The sequence below is a fragment of the Oculina patagonica genome, chromosome 7, assembly GCF_052425735.1.
Source record: "Oculina patagonica isolate OP01 chromosome 7, crgOcupat, whole genome shotgun sequence".
In the NCBI taxonomy this organism is placed as follows: Eukaryota; Metazoa; Cnidaria; class Anthozoa; order Scleractinia; family Oculinidae; genus Oculina; species Oculina patagonica.
Window position 1 is genome coordinate 4601332 of NC_135764.1, and position 12061 is coordinate 4613392.

Here is a 12061-nt window from a genome sequence, read left to right on the forward strand (position 1 = left end):
CAAGTCGAGCTCACAGAGCGCGAAGCGCGAAGGCGAGCGCGCTTTAGAATGTTATCTTTTTTGGAGTCAAATAAAGCTGAGCCGCGCTCACACTGGTCTTCTTTAGAGGGATTGATTCAAATTTTCCCATGCAAAAGCATCACCGTCACATAACAGAGTATCATCGCCACATAACAAAGGGACCGCCCCCTCGGCAATTTTATCAGGGACATTATATCTGTCAGGCATGTAGGTAAATAACGGAATTATCTTACAACCACCTGCTTAACTGAATTCAGTGCGGTTTGTCCACGGAAGATTTTTCTTTTCCGTAAGTAAGGTGTGTTCAGTGTTGTCAAAGAGTGCTAAAAGAAACACCCGAGGCGAAGGTAGGCAGAACATTTTTTTAATCGAGTATGCTTTCTAGCATTAACCAAAAATTATTAAGTTAAAGTAGTAATTTGAAGTAACTTTTTATAAATATTAAATATTTATTTTTCGTTCGAGTGCCAAGATGACTGCTAACAACAAAATGCACTAGAAAAAACAAAACATGAGTGGCAATGCTAAAACAGCGCGCATGAAATATCTTATGGCAAAATATCTTCATCATGATTTCGATTGCGGCTGGTTTTGAGTATGCTCACCGCCCATTTTCAAAGGTATGATTCGACGGGAAAAGTTTTATCAAACGGAAAAAGTTTATTGATATTGGAAAAGATGGAACAAACAAAAAACAACGCGCATTACTTTCACTTTGTACCTAGTTCTCCTAGTTCTGTAAGACATGATGTGTGTCCAGCAGTAGCAATGAAATAAATATATGAGAGATGCAAATGCGGCAGTACTACTGCCAGGATAAAAATAGACCACCCACAATTTATATAAATCCACCGCATTTTGTTCATGAGTCTATGACGTCACCTACTTTAATTTATTCCTGCCCACACAAATGAGATTCCTGCCCAATAAACAGGAGTAAAACATCCCTACTATACTACTACCATGGCAACACTAAGCAGAAAATCTTCAAGTAAGTAAACGTTAACTATACGTACATTAAAGTATAGGTTTGACTGTTTTTGTATTACCTTTTATCTCACTCACCCAGGCGGCGTTGGCGAATCTGTTATTCTTGGCGACCTCGATCAAAACAAATACTTGGGGAAGCTGATTTCTTATTTAGACCCAGTTGTCCCAAATGCATTCCGTAGTGACTTTGTGCGGTGTTGGCACGCTAAGACAGAGGGCTCGGCTGCATCCACATTCCACAACAACTGTGACGCAAAGGGACCCACAGTGACAATTATCAAATATGGCGAGTACATATTTGGTGGATATACCGACGTGTCTTGGCACAGTAAGTAGTTTTCAATCTTTTTTTCCTGGCAGTCTTGAATAACTGTAAAAACTGTTTGCAATTGTTGTAGGATTAGTCGTACAGCCACTTATTTTTGGTAAATTCCCGTCTAACACTAGTAGGGAAATTACAAGTGACCAGTTTGCGCGGATTTGTATTGGTTATACATCTGATTGGTTAAGTTTCTGGCGCGGGTTTTGATAAACCAATCACCGAGCTCATAGAACGATTTTCATTTGCGTGTCGAAAGTAATTTGCGTTTGCTTAAAACACTCGCGCCACTTTCTTAGCGAATCAGAAGTAAAAGCAACACCAATCGTGATTCGCTCACACACATTTTCCCGCGCTTTTTGCCGGCTACATTTATTTGCTTTGAGTGTCGATTGGATCGCTGTGTTGTTTGCGTTTTTTTGCCGGATTGGCCAGAGTGATTACTTTGGTTTTGGTTTTACGACACTTGTATAAAATATGCTGTAAATGGAAATCGCGCTGCAAACCTTATGACTCTTTACCAACATACAACGCACTCATTTTTGCTCAAATCACACGTAACGCCTTTCTCTCGCTGCCGAGTGAGTACTTTTTGTTGTTGCAGTGTTTCTGTTTTGGCCCATTCTTACTTCAAAGTTTCATTTTTTGCTTTTGTTTTCAATCAATGATCATAAACATTTTTGAAACTTTTGTTTCTTTTCAGGTTCCGGTAGTCAAACCTCAGCCAGTAAAGCTTTCCTCTTCTCGCTTTACAACGTCAAAGGATATAATCCTGTTAAGCTGACTCAGTATCGAAATCATCAAAACGCAATGTACAAGGTTTCCCATTACGGACCCACTTTTGGTGCCAGTACATATCATGACATCTTCATATCGGACAACGCTTTGAGCAACCAAAATTCTGTTAGTGCATGCGGCCAAACGTACTCCACCCCCTCGGGATATTCAGCTGGTCAGTGTGGATTTTTCACTGGAGGCTACCAGTTTACTCCAACTGACATTGAAGTATTCTACGAAATAGGTAATAAATACTAGCACAAGCATCAGTGAACAGTGAAAATTATAAATAGCATGCATGTAGTTAATGTGTCTTGAAACTGTCATTAATTTGCTTAAATAAATTAATTTGCTTAATTAAAGTATAGGTTTGACTGTTTTTGCATTTAACTTTTATCTCACTCACTCAGGCGGCCTCGGCGAATCTGTTATTCTTGGTGACCTCGATCACAACAAATACTTGGGGAAGCTGATTTCTTATTTAGACCCAGTCGTCCCAAATGCATTCCGAAGTGAATTTGTGCGGTGTTGGCATGCTAAGACAGAGGGCTCGGCTGCATCCACATTTCACGCCAACTGTGATGGAAAGGGACCCACAGTGACAATTATCAAATATGGTGATTACATATTTGGTGGATATACCGACGTGTCTTGGCAAAGTAAGTAGCTTTCATCCTTTTTTCATGGCAGTCTTGAATAAATGTAAATAGAGAATAATACATGGGCGCGCGTAGATATAGAATTTCTCTTTGAGTGTTCAACTCGATTTCTCACTGCGCTTACTCGTGAGATATCGATTTGGACACGAGCAACCAAGTATTGTATTGGACACGAGCAACCATGTATTATTTTGTTCATTTTATAGACCTACAAGTTACGAGGTTTTTGACGATTTTCCGAAGCTTTCCGAACATTTTCCGAAGGTTTCCGAAGATTTAAAAAATGTTGTCCGAAGGTCAAACGAATGTTTCAGAACACTTTTCAAACTTTTACGAAAATTTCCAAAGATTGCCGAAGATAACCGAAAATAGTCCATTTTACTGTTGTCTACCAAGTGACCAGGCCTTTGAATGGTAGTGAGGCTGAGGGTGACCTTGCATTGTTACAAACCCCTTTGCTTTATTATGTAAATGTAACCTAGTTAGCATCAAAACAACGTGATTTTAATCACAAAACACAACAAAAGCAGTGAGGTCTGTATCAAAACAAGGTCACCTTCAGCAGTTCAGTCTCACTTTCAGTCAATGGCCAGGTCACTGAGCAGACAACTGTAAAATGGTCTATTTCCGAGGAAGATCCGAAGATGTTTCGACTAAATATCAATAAACTTTGGCTCATTCACCCTTGAAATATGGCAAACTTGACAGCACGTGATTGGTAACTATCAAATAGTAAAAATTATTGTAATTTTACACACGTGATACTGTTTTTGTCGTTGGTCAAAATCGCAATAAACAACCGCAGTTTATATAATAAAAACTGTTTGCTATTGTTGTTGGTTTAGTCCTCCAGACACTTATTTTTGGTGAATTACCGTTTGACACTAGCATAGAAATTTAAATTTGAGTGTTGGAAAAACAAAACCCAAAGCAGTTACAAGTGACCAAGTCGCGCGGATTTGTATTGGTTAATCGCACTCATGTTTGCTCAAATCACACGTAACGCCTGTGTCCTTTCGCTGCCGAACACTTTTTGTTGTTGAAGTTAAGTCTTTCCATTTTGAATCACTCTTACTTCCACATTTTTTTATTTAAGTTTTTTGTATTGAAGTTAGATGTTTAGAATTGTTAATACCTTCGTTTCCTTTCAGGTTCCGGCGGTTGGAGCTCAACCAGTAAAGCTTTCCTCTTCTCGCTTTACAACGCCCAAGGATATAATCCTGTTAAGCTGACTCAGTATCAATATCCGCAATACGCAATGTACAAGTATCCCAGTTACGGACCCACTTTTGGTGCTGGCTTAGGGCATCATGATATCTTCATATCGGACAACGCCTTGAATAACCAAAATTCTCAAAGCGCATGCGGCCAAACATACGCCATCCCCTCGGGATATTCAGCTGGTCAGTGTGGATTTTTCATTGGTGGAGGCTTCCACTTCACTCCAACTGACATTGAAGTATTCTACGAAAAAGGTAATTAAATAAACATCTGTCGTAAATGTTTTAGTGGAACTCTTTAAACTATGAACCTCATAAATAGTGGTCCTATTTTAATTCACCGAAAAATATCATTATTGTTAACAAAGGAAAAAAGAGTTTTAAATTGTTAAAGTCCGTCAAGTTCGAGCAGAGTTACTAGTATATGTAACTCTTTGAAGATCGTCGGAGTGTTAAACATGCCTTTGCTACTGTATTCTTGCCTTGTTTCTCCGGCTCAACTAAGAAAGTGTCAGAGACAGTGGAGGTCTAACGGTACCGTTACCTCTGACTTCATCCATTCATTTATGACATCATACTTCGTTGTCAATATCAATTAAGCGAAGGAATTGGCGCTGGATTGGCCACGATCTCAGAAGGAAAAGTAACAATGTGGCAAGACAAGCCTTGCACTACCACCCACAGAGAAAGAGGAAAGTTGGACGACCAAGGAACAATTGGAAGCGATCCGTGCTGCAGGAGTTGGAAGGAGTAGGCTACCCCTGGGGAAGGGCCAAAGCGTGTGCGCTGGAGGGGGGTGACAAGGAACAATGATGCTTTGTTGTCAGGAACTCCTCTGATCAAGAAACCAGAAACGCGGGCTAAGGCCATTTTACTTTATTTCATCTTTCTCTATTCAGGCCTCGGCGCATCCGTTATTCTTGGTGGCCTCGACCCCAGCAAATATTTGGAGATACTGATCTCTTATTTAGACCCAGTCCGCCTTAGTTCTGAGCGTAGCATGTTTGTGCGGTGTTGGCATGCCTTGACAGACGGCTCGGCTGCATCTACATTCCACGCCAACTGCGATGGAAAGGGACCCACGGTGACGATTGTTAAAGTAGGGAATAACATATTTGGTGGATATACCGACGTGTCTTGGTACAGTCGTAAGTATTACTGTCACTGCCCTTAAAATCTAAGAAATTTGACGGCATGCCTAGCATATGCAAATAATAAGTATTTTTGGTTGAGTTTAACTGAGCTCGCAAATGACGACAAGAATGTTGCCTAGTAATTTGGCATACCGTGATAACGACAAGAGCACGCGACAAGCACCTCGATTATTATTCCTCGTGTTTTTGTTAGCCCCCCCCCCCCCCTCACCCTTCCCCGTCCTGATTACACTTGTTTTCCCTGCTGCCCTTGATAATGCCCTTGCTATCTCGTACTAATAAAACCTCAGTAAAAAGGATTTGTCAAAAAAACAAGAATTTTTCCCGTCTGCCGTTCAAGTAGCAAGATTGATTCCCTCTTTCACATCAACAACAACAACAATAACAAGCTTTATTTGCATGACTATAAGTAAATACAGTATTTCAAAAGCGTACAACTACCGTAATGATTCGATTTAGCGCCCTCCTTCCAATAAGCGCCCCCTTCAAATGTGTTTTTGTAAATAAGCGCCCCCATTCTTATAAGCACCCATATTCTAATAAGTTCCCCTATTGTGGATAACTGGCCCTACTGAAGTCACTGAAGTCAACTAGATAAACTCCTGACCGTTCACCGTACAGTTCATGTATATATTTACTGTTAAAATTAAGAATTATTTTAAAAGTAACTGAACTTTTAACAATTTCTAACTGTTACAATTCCTGTTATTGTTAAATACATTTGGTTGTTTCTCAAAAATTTGAATAAGCGCCCTGTCCCGAATAAGCGCCCTGTCTCGAATAAGCGCCCTCCCTTGAGGTGCCAAAAGTAAATAAGCGCCCCGGGCGCTAAATCGAATCATTACGGTAAACTAAAGCGAAACTTATAACAATAATAATCATGTAATAGGAATGAAAAAAAGAAATTATGTATGTGTAACATTACTTTCATTCGATAGAAGATTATTTCGTAAAGATAAGCATTAAGTATTTAAATAATAATTATCAGAATTCATTAATTTTTCACATCAAAGAGACGCGAGACACGGTAGCCTAATGGTTAGCGCGTTGGACTCTGCATCGAGCGGTTTGGGTTCGAGCCGCCTTCCCCCCCCCCCCTGCATAGGGCTTTCCACAAGTTGCTCGGCAACTTTTTGGCAACTTTTCATGTTTCGAGCAACTTTTTCCCCTTCGAGCAACTTTTTTCCTCTCGAGCAACTTGTTGCATTTTGAAAAATTTCCAGACCGAAGATCTCCGAAGATTATCCGAGTGTTGTTCAAAGGCAGTACGAACGTTTCCGAAGATTTACGAAGTTTGCCGAAGATATTCGAGGAACATCTAAAGACGCTTTAACAAAACTTGTCGGCAAACATGACGTCATCGATATCTTCACGTTTTTTCTTAGTTAAAGAAATTCTTGTTATTTAACAAATATTCCCCTTGTATGATATATAGATACTTCTTTTGCTGTAAAATTGCATAAAACTGCTTAGAAATCTTACCTTCGAAGGGAAATAAGCATATATTTAGAGAAATTATCTTGATTAGAAGTAGCGTTTTGGATTTTTTGGAGCAACTTTCGAGCAACTTTTATTATCAGAAGCAACTTTTTTGGCTTTTTGGAGCAACTTTTAAGCAACTTTTTGAAAAATTACGGGCAACTTTTTGGGAAATCTCGAGCAACTTGTGGAAAGCCCTACCCCTGCATGGCCGGAATCATAGTGTTGTGTTCTTCAGCGAGACACTTTACTCTCATAGTGTCTCTCTTCACTCAGGTGAATAAATGGGTACCAGCGAATTAATACTGGGGATAACCCTTCGATGGTCTAGCATCCCATCCAGGGTGGAGTAGAGATACTCCCAGTCGCTTAATGCTACAGAAACTGGGATAAGCTTCGGTGGTATGGGCCACTTGGATTGTAACCTGCGATCAGGCGTTCTTTTTTCGATAGGGAGAGGGGAAAATAAACGCCCTCCTTCCCCGGAATGACAAGTTGGGAGGAAGGGCAAGATCTTAGGCCACTTGGGTTGATGCAGACTTAACCTTTGCACTCATATCGAAGACCTTCTTGCGATTATTTCCACTCAAAGGACTCTTTTTGGGTTTTTATACTCCACGTGTTGCACAACATGAAGTAACATTTCATTTATCACTGATTGCTTTTATCATCGATTGTAATCTAGATTTATCCTCTTTTCCTGGCTGGCAAGCAAGAAAAAAAATCTCCTTATACGTTGAAAATTTTCAACAATAACGGAAGAAATCCTTAGTTACGACATATTAAACCAGTTAAATTTAAGTCTGGTCTGATCTTGAAAAATTATCCAAAATAAATACCTTCTGTAAAGGCTCCTATCTTGTTTACCAGTCTTGCTCCTTCGAAACACTTCTTCACCAACAAGCAAAGAAAACAGTGATCTTCCAGCCAGACAGTCGCAATTACCGGTACATTTCACGCGCTGAATTCTTGCAAATTCACGCTTCACCTATATATATATCCTATAATTTCTTTCGCGTACCGGCACGTGGTCCTTTTCGCTCGAACCACGCGTAACGCAAAACTCTTTTGCTGTACTCTCGCAGCCGATTTCATTTGTTGTTTCTGTTGCAAAGAGCGCTTTTTTAATAAACGAGTTTTTTTAATTTGTTTTTGTTTTAAGTTGATGTTTATAATGTTAAAAATTTCTGTTTTCATTTTAGATGCTTGTGCTTACAGCTCAGACAGTAAAGCTTTCCTTTTCTCGCTTTACAACGCCCAAGGATATAATCCTGTTAAGCTGACTCAGTATCAAAATCAGCAACAAGCAATGTTTGGATGTTCGGATCGCGGACCCACATTTGGTGCCAGTACCTATCATGACATCTACATATCGGACAACGCTTTGAGCAACCAACATTCTTATAGCACATGCGGCCAAACGTACTCCACCCCCTCGGGATATTCAGTTGATCAGTGTGGGTTTTTCACTGGAGGCTACAAGTTTACTCCAACTGACATTGAAGTATTCTACGAAATAGATAATTAAATACTTGCAAAGATCGTATACCCGATGCGCGCTGGTAGACATACGCAGAACCGTCGGGGTACTCAAGCGGTTTGTGTAAGTTTTTTTACAGCTACTGACAATTTTACTTCAACTGACATTGAAGTATTCTACGAAATAAGTAATTAAGGGCCTCTTCATATGATCCCGGTTGACCGGGCTGCCCCAGTTACCGAGATCTCAACTCACTCCTTTTTTCTTTGTAAAAAATTCGATTTCGAGCAAGCCCGGTTACCGACATCTCTAGCCTCCGTTTTGTAACTGGGCGGTCAAAATGGCATAATTTTGATTTGTATCTATTTCCACTTTAGAAATATGCAAACCGGGCTCATGTGAAGAGGCCCCAAGACGGAATCCATCAGAACTTCTGTACCAAAATTACCTACATCTTATTGCAAACTTCTGTGTTACTGTTTCAAATAACTTATCAAAAGAAATCTTTTCTAAGAACGCCAAACATCGAAAACAAATTTCGAAGTTCCACTGAATTCCACTGAATCGCTCAAAAAATTATTTTACAAAATAGCTGCACGTGAGATTTTACCTATAGTTTACATGGTTCTAGACTTTCTCAAAGTCCTTTTAAATTGTTCTATACGAGGTCGACTTGTCGCGAGGCTAACATGGCTCTTGTGAGTTTGAAAATTCATTTTCTCGGGCTCAGATAAGAAATTGTTGTTGGTGTTATCACGGATATGTGCTTACAAAGGGTAGAAAATAACGCCATATGATTTAAATTATTCTGGTGCTCGATATTTTGTCCAACTAAAATTAATTTTACTCGATTTCCTGATGGATTCCGTCATATGATTAGTAACGTCATATAACCTTTTTTGTATCCCTCGGTTGGATAAAATGAGTGACTAATTGTTGTTGCTGTTGTTTTTTCTGTATCGATATAGTCTCCTTTGAAAGGAGTTTCGAATCAATACAAAAGCGACAAATTTCAGTACCACATAAAAGTACTGCTCAGTAGCTTCCATTTGAATGGTCGCATACTAGGGTTTCTTCCACAGACTTAAAAGTTAGAACCACCTTGTACAGCATAACTAACAGTACCACATGAGAGTACTGCTCAGTAGCTTTCATTTGAATGGTCACACACTAGGGTTTCATCCACAGACTTAAAAGTTAGAACTACCTTGTACAGCATAATAAACAGTAACAGTACATAAAGGAACTAGTCAAAGGAGTAATACTTTCATAGAGTAAAGTGGAATAGAGTAGTACTTATGAAAGTACCGCTCAATGGATTTTACTTAAATGGTCACACACTAGGATTTCATCCACAGAATTTTAAAGGTTAAACTTTGCAAAATAAACTTTTTTGCAGATGCTCTTTGAATTGTTTTCGCCCAGGCCAGAAAAAAACATATAACAGGCAACACTTATACTGTTATGAGTTGCGGTGTGTGATTATTATTGAATCGCACGCACACGCCACAATACATAACAAGTCTTCGATGCCAACTCGTTCCCAGGGTCCTCTCCAGGGGACGGGAAGGAGAGCACCCTGGAAACGAGGTTAACAAGGTTGGTATTCGATGTACATTACTTTCATTACATTACTAACGTGTTGTATTGCCATACACTTCACTACTTTTGCCATTCTAGCTAATTGAATTACATTAGAAATTGAACGGATACATGTAAATACTTCATATCAAACTAGTTAAATAGGGTAGCTTACTTTCGCGAATGGTTTCAAAAATTTAATATGAATACCACAATGGTTTTCTGTACGATCTAAGATGCCACGCATGAAAAAGCGAATTATTTCCATGCAAGGAAATTTGTGGAAAACGAAAAAAAAAAGCTTTCATACTTTTAATAATCACGTCCTTAATGTCATGACATCACATGCAGAAATTTCACGTCACACCGGTCAAACGAGTGGCGCGTGCGCAGTTTCCAAACTGCTGGCGTCTCAATATTTCTCACACATTACTGAAATTCTCTTGCCTGATTCCTGAACAGTTTTTCCCCAGGCCTTAACGGTTCCGTATGACGTCTCTACTTGTTTCGGTGACGTATCCGGGGTGAACGGCCAGGAAAACTCACTTTTTCGCTCGTACCACGTGACCAAAAACGGGTTTACCATGACGAAAAGAGGCCTAGGAACAAGGCAAGAAATTCTCTACTTCCAAGCTAAAAATAAAAGCATTTAAAGTTTTACACATCAAATTGCAGGATTTTTTTCCATCAGTTTTTTTGCCTTGTATTTATGAAAGCTTTTTTACATACGTCTTGCGAACTTAACAAATTCAAGGCAATTTTTATAGTAGCCCGGCCGGAACCAGAAGTAGCGTTTAGTTTCTGCGAATGGCCGCTGTGCGAGCTGAAGTAGAGAGGTCGAGGATAAGGCAGTTTCATATCATGAAATAAAAAGTTGGCTTTGATACAAACCTTTGACTAGGGGTTGACAGTGGTAAAGGCTGTCCTTGTCATAGGTGGCAATTTCCTTTGATTGTCGCAAAGGCCGTCCATGACTTTGATCACAGAAAGTACCCCTTTGACGTTTATCAAAGGTGTGACAAAGTCCCATAAATTGAGATCTGTCAACAACGATATCTTAGGACTTGTGTACCGTTGATATCTGTTTCAAAGTTTGTCATCCATCTTTGTCTCTCTTACTTTAAATGCAAATCAAAAGTGTAGCAAAGCTAACTTTTCGTGCCATGTTTGTTATATGCCCCGGGGTCAAGCATCCTTTACTGGAAGTTAAAATCGGGTGTTTTAGAGCAACGCTCTGACTCGTCCCCAGTCGTCTTTTGAGTCCGTCGCGAGTCTAGGAGAGAATTATGGGAAGGAAGAAGCGAGAAGCGAAGCCTTTCCTCCTTCCCATCATCCTTGCAATTTTCGCATAAGAGACGACTGGGGACGAGTCAGGAGCAACGTTTATGTAAACAGCCGACAGGCGTTGGAATACTTATCAGGATTAGATTTGGTTATTTAGAATTTAATAGTTCATAGTTCAAAGATTAATAGTTCATGTTGCTAAAACTTAACGTGGATCCTACGAAGTACTCTTGATCAGTGCAAAGCACTGTTTGTTGTATTTATTGTTTTTAATCATTATTTAAAAAAGGTTATCATTTACTCACTTTAATAGTACACGACGGAAGGGACCCACCTTCTGGATTTTATGAGGTTCAGACTTCCTGAGGAAGCTCAAATTTCAAAAAGCCGAGAAGTGGCATCGAGATAACTGGGTTTTTTGGGCCGTTAAATGAATAAGTTGAAAGACGTTTAACGCGATTTTGCAATATAAACGCATAACAGTACAGTTGAACCCCTATTAAGCGGCCACCCTCGGGGAAATGGCAACTGGCCGCTTAATAGAGGTTGGCCGCTTAATAGGGGTTTGTCAGAAATTAGCATAATGTCTTTTGAAAAGGTTACATTATTTCAATACAATATAAGGTGAAAAGGAATAACGGAATCACAGGAAGACGACAATAAACCTGTGTTTGAATGATTTTATCGGCCGTCACGGTCTGAGCTTGTTGGAAATTAATTTAAATATCGTATATTACATTCTTATTGGCCGCTAAATAGAGGTAAAAACAATAGAAGAACGCTCATCGGGACGGCAGAAAGGTGGCCGCGGCCGCTTAATAGGGGTGGCCGCTTAAAAGGGGTTATATCTACAGTATTATAATGACAATATTTTCGGGACTTTAGTAACTGGCCGCTTAATAGGGGGTGGCCGCTTAATGGGTGGCCGCTTAATAGGGGTTCAACTGTATCACAATTATGAGTATATATCCAATATATCACTATTGTACAGTTGAACTTCTCTTAGAGCCCGAGCCAAACGGGAAGAGAGTCCGCGCCTAGAACTGAAGGATAAGCCGCACGAGAGTTTTCTTAAACTCTTAGCGAGCGTCGGTTAA

The 12061-nt window shown here is 39.8% G+C and overlaps 1 protein-coding gene across 2 annotated transcripts; it reads left to right on the forward strand.

The window, feature by feature from the left end:
* The first annotated feature begins 1208 nt into the window (after positions 1 to 1208).
* LOC144660180 (uncharacterized) lies at positions 1209 to 8154 on the forward strand. 2 transcript variants are annotated; one of them, XM_078520773.1, is made up of 6 exons: positions 1209 to 1339; positions 2034 to 2351; positions 2518 to 2766; positions 3918 to 4241; positions 4886 to 5134; positions 7822 to 8154. In XM_078520773.1, the coding sequence occupies exons 2-6, from the start codon at positions 2141 to 2143 to the stop codon at positions 8145 to 8147; spliced, it is 1359 nt and encodes a 452-aa protein (XP_078376899.1). In that variant the 5' UTR covers positions 1209 to 1339; positions 2034 to 2140; the 3' UTR covers positions 8148 to 8154. The 2 variants fall into 2 exon arrangements, with proteins under 2 accessions (XP_078376899.1, XP_078376900.1); XM_078520774.1 differs by having other exon boundaries at positions 4886 to 5131.
* Positions 8155 to 12061: the final 3907 nt, after the last annotated feature.

What these genes read in the sequence shown, in the direction of transcription:
- LOC144660180 (XM_078520773.1), top strand. Translation starts at nt 2,141, where the DNA reads ATGTACAAGGTTTCCCATTACGGACCCACTTTTGGTGCCAGTACATAT. An exon ending in TGAAGTATTCTACGAAATAG is followed by an intron (nt 2,352 to 2,517) that starts GTAATAAATACT and finishes TCACTCACTCAG; the next exon opens with GCGGCCTCGGCGAATCTGTT. An exon ending in TACCGACGTGTCTTGGCAAA is followed by an intron (nt 2,767 to 3,917) that starts GTAAGTAGCTTT and finishes GTTTCCTTTCAG; the next exon opens with GTTCCGGCGGTTGGAGCTCA.